Source organism: Nicotiana sylvestris, chromosome 1 (assembly GCF_000393655.2).
Source record: "Nicotiana sylvestris chromosome 1, ASM39365v2, whole genome shotgun sequence".
NCBI classification, from domain to species: Eukaryota; Viridiplantae; Streptophyta; class Magnoliopsida; order Solanales; family Solanaceae; genus Nicotiana; species Nicotiana sylvestris.
The window spans coordinates 31,753,032-31,764,586 of NC_091057.1; the positions used below are offsets into that span (position 1 = coordinate 31,753,032).

Genomic DNA, 11,555 nt, shown 5'->3' on the forward strand with positions numbered 1-11,555 from the left:
ACTGAAACTTCAGTTGTTTATGACATGTTGAGTAATTTAGACTGAGACTCATTGGCATCAAACCCAAGTCTTTATTGATTACACACTGAGCTCACAACGTTCACAATGAAAGTCATGAATGAGTTACAAAGCTAGAGAATAGAATTTCTGTAACTATTCAAGGATCTAGGCTTAACTATATTTCTGAGGCAATTAGAAATGTCGTAAAAGAAACGTAGTATATGGAGAATCATTAACATTACCAAACATAGGGAGTTAGTCTCACATACCTTAACTTCCTGCTCTTGAGCGTAATACAACATTCGCCAACCCTTTCAAATTTAATCTATATCAATACAAGTCAAAAGGGATTCCAAATTAGCAATAATACTCATGTTTTGGTCATATAGGCATTTTATCAAACACTTGAAGGGTATAAAGCTTCATAGCCCTCGTTAATGGTATTTCTACACCCAACAACATATTCTTTTGCTTCTAGATAAATTCTAAAACCTTAATATGCTATAATCAATACCATTCTTTATCACCCATAAGATAAACGATATCCTTAATCCATAATCAACAACCAACAATCCAAGCTTATAACCGTTCATGCTTTTCTATTAAACCTATCAACTCATATCTCATGAACTTGGAGTCTATAATCATTAATTCAATGCTATAATCAATTAGAGTATGAAGGTATTACCTTTTGACGTTCAATGCTCTTGAATTCGAGTTCTAGGATTTCTTCTCTCAACTATGATGTCCCAATCGAATATTTAATGATTTGAAGGGTTTACCTATGTTAATAAAGTTTTGGAGGATTGAAATTAACTTAGAATCACCGTTAGAACTTACCTTGGATGGTGAAGGGATCTCTGAGGAGTTAGGCTCTTGAGAGCTTCTCTTTCTAGAGCTAGTTTTTGTGTTTTGGGGGTGTGGGGAATGAGGTAGAGCTTGTAAAATGACCCTCCCGGGTGTGCTCCCTCGCATTTAAGGCCCAAACGCGCACCTGAATGCGCAGAAGGGTAGTAGCACTTCCACAAGTGTACGGCCACGCACGTGACCATCCAGTCGCACCTGGGCATGTATACTGCATATTGTCCAGTAAAATATACATAACTTTTTGCACAAACATCCGTTCGGGCTCCACAATATATCGTTTGAAATATATTTCAAAGGCTAACAACTTTTATGTTTTGCGTTTTCACCAATTCCTAACAAAATTTCATGAAATCAGTCTGAAAGACAGACCTTCCATAAAACTTAGTTGATTTTATCGAATCTTATGCACACCACTCCCCGTCTTGATTCCATTCGACTAGTTCCACCTATACTCATTGTGATAGGACTTTATATATCTAAAATATAACATTAATACTCATTTAACATGTCCACACCTAGTCCAAATTTACAGAGTGTTACACTCACAATGTGACAGTGCTGCTTTGGAAGCACTAGAGTAAACATGCTAGCATGTCTAAGTTTTTGGCATGGGTTTTGTAGAGTCTCAAGCCACCTAGGGGCTTAGGCATGGTGACCACATCCCAACTCACAACGTGGATCCTCTTTTTTCTGGGGTGGATCCCCAAAGAATGTTACTTTGAATGCAATTTATATGGTTTCTAGTAGAAGCAGGGAGGAGGTTGGTTTGCATGGAATAATTTGGAATAGTTGCTAGGACTGATTGTACAAGGGTAGTTATGCCCGCGAGGTTTAGAAGATTAGCTTTCCGGCCCGAAAGCTTATTATTTATTTTATCAAGTATGAATTGGTAATCTCTCCTTTTGAGGAAATGTGTTGATAGATGAAACCTAGGTATTTACCAAAAATGAAAGAAGAAGGGACAATAAAAATAGTAGTTAAGGAGGCCTCGATAGCATGAGTGACATTTTTGAAGAAGAAAACTTTTGATTTGACAAAATTTATTTTTTGATCGGACTGTGTATGCAATGTGTTGAAGATATTGATAATAGTGATGCTTGGAGTCTGAAAAGTCATCTCCGTGTTCTTTCTTTTAAGAATGGATCTTATCTTGAATCGAGTAATTCGAAAATAACAACAACAACAACAACAATAATGATAATAATAATAATAATAATAATAATAATAATAATAAAATAATTCTTTTTGCTCATCTTATTTTATTGAATCTCATTACATTGTCATCTCTATTAATAATGGCGGATGAGACACATAACCGACGTACTTTAAACTCCACGCTTTCAACAAAGAACATATTTCAAAAACTATTACTTACTACATTAAAACCCATAAACTTAAAAGTTTGATGAATCTAGTGATAAGTAGGGATATTTAAAAAAATTCGAAATATCGAACCAAACCGACCAAAAAAAACGATATATTTTAGGTTTGGTTTGGTTTTGGTTTTGAATTTTAAAAACCGATCAAATTTGGTTTGGTTTTGGTTTTAATAAAAAAAAAACCGAACCAAACCGACTATATATATATATATAAAGTTTCTAAAATTTTATGGTACATATTAGTCGTTTGTATTTTTAGTCTAGTCCTTTGCTATTATAATAATCTAATTCTTTGCCTTTACATTCTAGTTTGATTGGTAGTTTTCTTTTGCTTAAAAGAATTTATTTCATGTTAAAAATAATTGATTTTTAATTGAGTACTTAAAGTAGCTATCACTATTTGATTCAATTATCATCAATATATCTTGGTAAATGATAGATTTCTCAAAGAGCAATTGGTTTGATAGTGTTACGTTGAAAATATAGTCGCCACAATATGTGTTTGGTAGTGTATGTCTCATATTTAAGAAAAACCGATAAATAATCGAAAAAATCGGAAAACCGACAAAAACCGAATCGATAAGAAATCGACTTAATTTGTTTGGTTTGATTCGACTTACTTGGTTTGGTTTTTTTAGGGAAAAATCGATCAAAACTAAACCATGAACACCCCTAGTGATAAGAACCTAACGAATAAATCAATCAAATTAAAATTTGAATCCGCCTATGCATGTATAGGACATTATGATACGTAAAAAATCTAAAATAGATTTAAAAATACTATCCTAGACCTGTACGGGTTTATCCTCACTTTTCATTCTCATTACGATATGGAATTCGTCGAATGTGACATGTACACCCCTTGCAATCCTAGAAGCATGTTAGTCCTAATAGACCCACCCTTATAAGCCTGCCCTCTGTCGTGGCCATCATACCTAAGAAATTTATTAGTGATTGAATCACTCTATTAAGAGATCAATTAGTATTAATATTTAATGTCCTGACCAATTAGTATTAATATTTAATGTCCTGACCAATTAGTATTAATATTTAATGTCCTGCTCGGTCCATTGCCACCACGTTACAATTACATTTCATAAAGAATATATAAAAAAAAAAAAAAAAAAGAGAGAGAGAGAGAGAGAGACAGAGACAGAATGGAAACTGAAATTAGTTGACCATCTTTCTGCCATTACCTACCGTACATGCTTCTGAAACGCATCTGATTCTGCCGAAAGTTCTTTCAAATAGGACCCATTCTCTAATTTGCCCCTTTGACCTCAACAAAGCATAATACAAGTATAAACCCCACATAAAATCTTAATCAACTTACCAAAAAAGAACGTGATTTTCACCTTTTATATTACTCACTTGTTTCCATTTCCAAGAATCCCCCATTGAATATTCGCCACATGCTTTTCATGTCTTTTGTCACTTTCATTATCAAAGATTTCACCTTTAAACCCGAAAAATCCCACTAATTCATTGTTTTTATCAAATTTAGAGACATCTGAAGCCAAGCAGCAGGTAAAGTTTAGTTACTTGTCAAGTTTTGAAACTTTATCAAGTCAAAAGTCAAGTGAATTTTTTGTGTATTTTCTTATGATTTTTTGATCTTTTCTGAATATGATCCTGATTTTGCTTTTTTGATATTATTTGCTGAGATGGTTTTTCAGAATCAGAGATAGCTGGTTGATTCTTGGTATTCATTTTACTTGTTAAATTCTTAAGCTTCTGCAAGTTAAAAGTCAAAGTGAGTTCCAATTTTGGTTTGTTTTATTTTCTTTAATCTTCTATGCATATTGGATTCTGATTTTTCCATTCAATTTTTTTTTTTTGAAATTTGTAAGTGTACCCAAGGGTTAAGGTGAGGCAACAGAAAGAAGAAGATGATGAGTATGCATATGAGTCTTTGCCATCATTGAAGGCTTTTGAATCCCTTTCCTTAAGTGACTTATCTTCTTCAGGTATATACTTTTGTCTGTTGAATCCCATCTTTCATTCTTATATTATCTTTGTTTTTTGCTAATATAACTTGGTCTTGCAATCAATTTCTATTTTAACTTTTGTGTGTGTGTGAGAGAGCTGAGGTCTATCGGAAAAACCACACTACTCTCCCCAAACCCCACTTATGGGATTACACTGGGTTGTTGTTGTTGTTGTTGTTGTTGTGATTAACTATTTTTGGATTGCTCTTTATCATGCAAGATTAGGGGAACTTAAAAAGTTCTGTTTTATGAGGATTCTGGATCAAGATCATACCTTCCCATAGCTTTAGCCCAAAATCAAATCTTCTGGATATTATAATTTTTTGCTATTTAGACTTGTATGTCAGTGTTGTGATAACTAAGGTTAGAATACCTCAAGTGTTAAGCAGATCCTAATTAATTTGCCGTAGAAGACTAATTGTTTGTCGATATTGGATGAAATGAGCTCAAATGGAGCGAAATGGATGTGGAGGCTCATCTATTATATTTAGGTGTAGTTGAGTTTAATAGGTTTTGATTGTTGAGTTGATATGGATGTAGAGGATCTATTTTTCGATTTAAATTTTCCTTGTAAATGGATATCTGACATGGTGGCATTGGTTGGACTTGCTATTTGTTTCTTAAAATGATGTAACAATGGTTCTATACTATTCATCAAACTAATTGTAGTTAACTTAGTTTTGTTTTGCGTATACTCCTGCTTTCCTTAAGCATGGCACATTGTAAGTATGGATTTAATTGTAATATCCAGATGCAAGCAAAAGAATAATGCACGGCATCATATTCTACTTAACATCTTACAGATTTCTACTTGTAAATAATCCTAGAAGTAGAGGCTTAGAGCATTTCCATTTTGTGTATGCTGGTCCTTGACCTTGTCTATTTTGAGCTGAATCCTGATGTCGCAGGATTAGACTTCCTTCCAGTACTGTACTGTGTTTGATGACCCTATTCAAAAGCTTTCTGATGTGTCGCTTGATTACCACTAATACCACAGCTTTCTATGGTTGATCAACCAGGTCAGCTTTAGCGGATGCATATCCATCTTCTATCTTGTGACTATGAGAATATGTTTTGTTTTAAGTCTCCAAATCCCTGTGGTTCTTGCTACTTCTCACGTTTTGTTGTCTTGCATAATGCTCATTGAAGGCTTTGATTTGTTGGTTAATTTCACAGTACACCATTTTCAAAACCATGACACACACAGTATAGATGGTTGGATTTAAGCAAAAAATGGTAGTTTGCATATTAACATCCAGCAACAACTTCGGACATACTATTGTAGTAGTCAACTGATTCCATCAATACATCATTGCCTTTCCATATCCATCATTTTATTTGTTCTCAGCTTTAGTAGTGTCTGACCTTTTCCTTGCTTTTTCTCCTTTGCTCTTTTCTGATGGTGTATAAAGATGATTCGCCAACATCAGTTGTGAGGATACCCCGAGCATGTATTTTAAGCCCAGATAGACATGGGATTTCATCATCAACAGGTTACATACTTCTTTTTACAACTTCTTGTTACCGCCTACTTTAAAAGCGGATTGGCATTCACTCTGCTGATTGGTCAGGGAGAACAAAGGACAATAACCAAAACATTTCTGGTGGAAGCAAAACAAATGCAAGGGCCAGTTCAGTCCCACGACCACGTGCAGTCTTATCAAGTCCTGGTAATCCCTGATAAACTTTGCATTGTAGAATTAACTCCTTCGTGGGGGTAACCCAAACTTGAACTTCTAGATACTGAATGGTGTAGCACAACCGTATTTGTTCATGAACAAAGTGCGATGGAAGAAACCTGAAAATGCACTTGACATCTACATTTTACGTGCTTTTTGTTGACATTATCATGTAAATCTTACATTCCCCGTCCTTATGGATCTGAACAGCTTTTTGCTGATACTTTAAATTTAAAATTGTTATTTTCGGGCCAGTAAGTGTGGCTGTGTATAAGAAAAGGAAACCCGTAATAGGTATGTAGAGTAGGTTCATCTTCAATGCGGTTTGTGAGCTACTTCGCACAAGTTCTGCTGATAATGATACCACACCTTTTAGGTAATATGTTGTCTCTCCATATTACCTAAATGGATAAAGCAGAGTAATAAGGGGTGATTCTACACTAACATGACTAATGATACCCTCGCGTAGTTTGCCAGTGCATCGGATATATACTTCGGCTATTCAAATAAATACACTTCATGCACATAATCAAATATAAGTACTGGTTTTCAGTGAGACATCAAGGGAAATTTGCTGTATTTGATTGAGCACGACAGATCTGAATTATTCTCGCATCAGAAATGGACTTACCAACTCATCTAACAAATTTGCTTAGATGAGAAATAGGAATTTTGCTGATACATTTCCAAAAGTTATTCTTGATTCTGCACTATTTTGCTGAAAGTATTGGAATTTTGTTTGCAGATAATGATCAGATGATAAGAAATAGGGGCAAGACGAAAGCAGAACTAATTTCAGGCTTGAAAAGTCGCAATTCATGTCAAAACAGACATCACACCAGGTGCAAAACTTTTCCAAAATCAATTCAAGCTGAAAACCCTACAATTGGGAATAAGGGCGCAAAAGAAACAGCTGATGTAAAACTTGATCCTCGGGCAAGAGGAAGGCTAGTAAAAGTTGATCAAAGTCAAAAGACACATCTTCATTAAGGAGATAAAGATTCTTAACAGTCCGTATTGTCCGAGTAATAACTTTCAAATAGGATTGTTCTAGCCTGCATACTAATTGTGAAAGGTTCTGACTGCAATTGGTCGCGCTTGACCAAGTTATAACTGAACTAGAAACTCTTCAAAGAGCAACCTTAATGAGGTGATTTCTTTTACGACAAGACTCATCCTCTTTGCAGAAAATTCTGCATCTTCAGACAGTTGACGTGTTACACCACTGTCTAGCTGCAAGTGCTTAATTTCAATTTGAAAGTGTCATTGACCAGTAAGTAATGGTTTCCCTGTGAAAAGTTATGTTTTATCTGTTTTTACCTTTAGCATCAGTGAATAGCCAAACTTTATGGCTCCTTTATCCGTTGATATTATTGGTTAATCCTCATTAATTGGAACTTAAACTTGTTTTGAAGACTTTCCCTTTTTTGAGACTTGTGCTTAATGTTATGTTTGTTGTACCTTTTTCAGACCAAATATTCAATGCCAATTTAGACTTTTTCCCATATCATAATGCCTTTTGCACCATGAACGCAACCATAATTGAATTATGTTTAAGTCACGACACAACCACTTAGGGGTCGATTGGTTGGAATACAATTTATACCGATATAAGTTATGCTGGTATAAGTTATATTGGGATAAGTTATGCTGTGATTGTTGTTTATTCTCTGTTTGGTATGTTGTATTAAGAATGACAATTGCATAATTTCTAAGAAGAAGGTATAAATTATAACGGTGCTAATTACCCCACCTTCTATAAGGTATAAGTTATCCCGGTGTTAAAATTAACACCGGAATAACTTATACCTGGTTTGCTAACCAAACAGTACTAAGGTGGTATTAAATTTTTATATCAACCTTATACCTTCTTATACCTCATACCAAACGACCCCTTACTGAGTTGTTGCACCTGAGAACTTAGGAGTCGTTTGGATGGAAACAAGTCATCCTAGGATTAATTATTCCGGGATTAGTTAGCACGGGATTGTTATCCCACCCTCTCATAGAGATAAAAATAACACTACAATCCTGGGATAACTGGTCCCAGAATTAGTTATTTCGGGATTTTATCCTAACCAAACCTGGGATAAACTCATCTCATATTTAATCCCGGGATTAATCTCCTATCCCTCGTATAGAACGAGTCCTTAATGTTCATTTCCTGCAAACAGTAATTCATTTTGCTTCCCATATAACAACACATCATTGAAACTCCGCTACGGGAGCTTGCTTACATTGCCGATCCCAAGCCCGGATAAAGAAAGAGCTGTAGGTTAACAATCATTATAAAACTTATCATTTCATGATGAATTTGCATAGATCCAAACATAGTATTTATGATATTGGGAATTCATATAGCGGATCCCAACTAGCTCGGGATTGAGGCATAGTTGTATAACAAAGCATCATTGAGTAGGGACTGTCAAGTCAAGAATACTAAAACTTGGAAAGCTACATTATTAGAAGCTCCAGTAATGAAGAGGTACTGTCATGACCCGCCATGTCATCATGCCACATAGGCGTCATTTGGCATATATTAATGCCATGTGGAAGCTTACATAAGAAGAAGTCTAGCATTTGTGAGAAGATTCTAGAGAGATATGGACATTTCCTTAGGAAGAACCTAGATCCTTATGGATTTGCTAGGAAAGTCCTTGGAATCTTCTAGGCTTGTAGAGAATTCTAGAAAATACCCTTATCTTGTAAATATCAAGGACTTGTGTAATAATTAATATTTACACACTAGCCCCTAGGAGACTATTATATAAAGGGGGACATTCATTTGTGATTCATCAAGCTAAACTATCAAGTTCTCTCTAATACAAAAGCTTCCTTTGGCAATTCTCATGTGTTCTAACATTCTCTTAGCGATCTTGAGTGTAGTAAGGCCGACTTGGCATAGCAAGAACGTGAGCAAGCTGTGCAAGATCGTGAGCGAGTTGCCAAGTGCCGCACGTGCGCTTAGTTTAAGACTAAGGACGTGACAACATGGTATCAGAGCAAAGGTTATGACTAAGAGAATGGAAGAAAGAACACAAGAGAATTGCCAAAAGAAGTTTTGTAGGGAACCATGGCCGGAATTACCAAAGGCTTGGTACCTGCAGAAACGATCAACGTGAAGGTCCCTAAGCGAAAGCAGTATGGTGGTGCATGCAGGGGCTGCACGCGAGGTGGCAGACTGGCGGAAGCTAAGTGAGCTCCGACAGAGGCCACAATTCGGGAGTATGTACACGAGTTCACTACCTTAATGCTGCAAATCTCGTCATTGTCCGAGGAAGATTTCCTCTTCTACTTCATGGATGGGTTGCAAAACTGGACAAATCATAAGTTAAGAAGACATCAAATAGCCAACGTGAACGGGGCCATCGGAGTAGCCTAGTCACTTGTTGACTTCAAGATGGATCCTGCCAAGTCCAAAGAAGGCAACGCTGAGAGGGATGGGGGAGATCATTATGAGGACAACGGAAAATGCATAGCCGAGGTATACAAGGGTAATGGCAAGGGGCCATCCTATAACGGACAGGGGTCCAAGAGAAACGACAATGGGCCGGGAAAATGGTAGGGAGTACATGCCTAAAGGAGGGTGCTACTTCTGTGATATAAAGGGGGACATTCATTTGTGATTCATCAAGCTAAACTATCAAGTTCTCTCTAATACAAAAGCTTCCTTTGGCAATTCTCATGTGTTCTAACATTCTCTTAGCGATCTTGAGTGTAGTAAGGCCGACTTGGCATAGCAAGAACGTGAGCAAGCTGTGCAAGATCGTGAGCGAGTTGCCAAGTGCCGCACGTGCGCTTAGTTTAAGACTAAGGACGTGACAACATGGTATCAGAGCAAAGGTTATGACTAAGAGAATGGAAGAAAGAACACAAGAGAATTGTCAAAAAGAAGTTTTGTAGGGAACCATGGCCGGAATTACCAAAGGCTTGGTACCTGCAGAAACGATCAACGTGAAGGTCCCTAAGCGAAAGCAGTATGGTGGTGCATGCAGGGGCTGCACGCGAGGTGGCAGACTGGCGGAAGCTAAGTGAGCTCCGACAGAGGCCACAATTCGGAAGTATGTACACGAGTTCACTACCTTAATGCTGCAAATCTCGTCATTATCCGAGGAAGATTTCCTCTTCTACTTCATGGATGGGTTGCAAAACTGGACAAAGCATAAGTTAAGAAGACATCAAATAGCCAACGTGAACGGGGCCATCGGAGTAGCCTAGTCACTTGTTGACTTCAAGATGGATCCTGCCAAGTCCAAAGAAGGCAACGCTGAGAGGGATGGGGGAGATCATTATGAGGACAACGGAAAATGCATAGCCGAGGTATACAAGGGTAATGGCAAGGGGCCATCCTATAACGGACAGGGGTCCAAGAGAAACGACAATGGGCCGGGAAAATGGTAGGGAGTACATGCCTAAAGGAGGGTGCTACTTCTGTGAAGGATCACATCGGCCAAATGAATGTTCAAAGTTGGGGAAGCTTGCAGCAATGATAGGGAACTTTGCTCAAGCACATAAGGATGACACAGGGGGAACCGCCTGCATTGGAGGGATGGACTTGAAATCTAAGCCGAAAGTAAGGGATTCCAAAGCCTATCTTGGCACCATGCAAATGGAGCATGGTGGCAGCAAGAAAACTTGGATGGACATAGTTGAAGAGGATGGCGAGTTACAAAGTGATGGCATGCTATCGGACTCATACGATGCACCAAACAGAGGGTTCAAGTTTGCCAGTAAGGCTGGACCACGGAGGGCAGCCAAATAGGGAGTGGAAGCATGGACTCGATGCTTGAGAAGCTGCTAGACTTGGTTGAGTCATGGGAAGATTCAGGCCAAGAGCAAGGAGGGGCATCTGATGGGCGGAGGATGGAGGCCATCATTGCTAGCCATCCAAAGTACAAACGCGTGAGAAGAAAGGTAGCTACTAGCCAGTAACTTGTGAAATGGGAAAGAGAACCACTTCATAGGGCATCATGGCTAATGGACAAAGATTTCCGACGATGCCAAGGTGATGTGCGCGCGTACGTGTCGATGCTTTGTGTCGAGGGCGGCACAAAATTGGGTAGGGGAGAGTGTCATGACTCGCCATGTCATCATGCCATATAGGCGCCATTTTGGCATATATTAATGACATGTGGAAGCTTACATAAGAAGAAGGCTAGCATTTGTGAGAAGATTCTAGAGAGGTATGGACATTTCCTTAGGAAGAACCTAGATCCTTATGGATTTGCTAGGAAAGTCCTTGGAATCTTCTAGACTTGTAGAGAATTCTAGAAAAAGCCTTTATCTTGTAAATATCAAGGACTTGTGTAATAATTAATATTTACACACTAGCCCCTAGGAGACTAGTATATAAAGGGGGCCATTCATTTGTAATTCATCAAGCTAAACTATCAAGTTCTCTCTAATACAAAAGCTTCATTTGGCAATTCTCTTGTGTTCTAACATTCTCTTAGCGATCTTGAGTGTAGTGAGGCTGACTTGGCATAGCAAGAACGTGAGCAAGCTGTGCAAAATCGTGAGCGAGTTGTCAAGTGCCGCACGTACGCTTAGTTTAAGACTAAGGACGTGACAGATACATTGTTAAAAGCTCCTCCCGGCCATGACAATTGACAAAATTTGAAAGAACACACACACAAACAAAA

The 11,555-nt window shown here is 37.7% G+C and overlaps 1 protein-coding gene across 2 annotated transcripts; it reads left to right on the plus strand.

The window, feature by feature from the left end:
• Positions 1–3,384: 3,384 nt before the first annotated feature.
• Positions 3,385–7,327, plus strand: LOC104240636 (uncharacterized). Of its 2 annotated transcripts, XM_070173637.1 has the most exons (7): positions 3,428–3,773; positions 3,923–3,999; positions 4,097–4,213; positions 5,143–5,253; positions 5,647–5,727; positions 5,806–5,904; positions 6,659–7,327. In XM_070173637.1, the coding sequence occupies exons 4-7, from the start codon at positions 5,238–5,240 to the stop codon at positions 6,901–6,903; spliced, it is 441 nt and encodes a 146-aa protein (XP_070029738.1). In that variant the 5' UTR covers positions 3,428–3,773; positions 3,923–3,999; positions 4,097–4,213; positions 5,143–5,237; the 3' UTR covers positions 6,904–7,327. The 2 variants fall into 2 exon arrangements, with proteins under 2 accessions (XP_009793805.1, XP_070029738.1); XM_009795503.2 differs by lacking the exon at positions 5,143–5,253 and having other exon boundaries at positions 3,385–3,773.
• The last annotated feature ends 4,228 nt before the right edge of the window (positions 7,328–11,555 follow it).

Excerpts from the sequence above, each read along its gene's own strand:
- LOC104240636 (XM_009795503.2), top strand. Across the intron at positions 4,214-5,646 it reads AAGTGACTTATCTTCTTCAG|ATGATTCGCCAACATCAGTT; the intron begins GTATATACTTTT and ends TGGTGTATAAAG. Across the intron at positions 5,728-5,805 it reads TGGGATTTCATCATCAACAG|GGAGAACAAAGGACAATAAC; the intron begins GTTACATACTTC and ends CTGATTGGTCAG.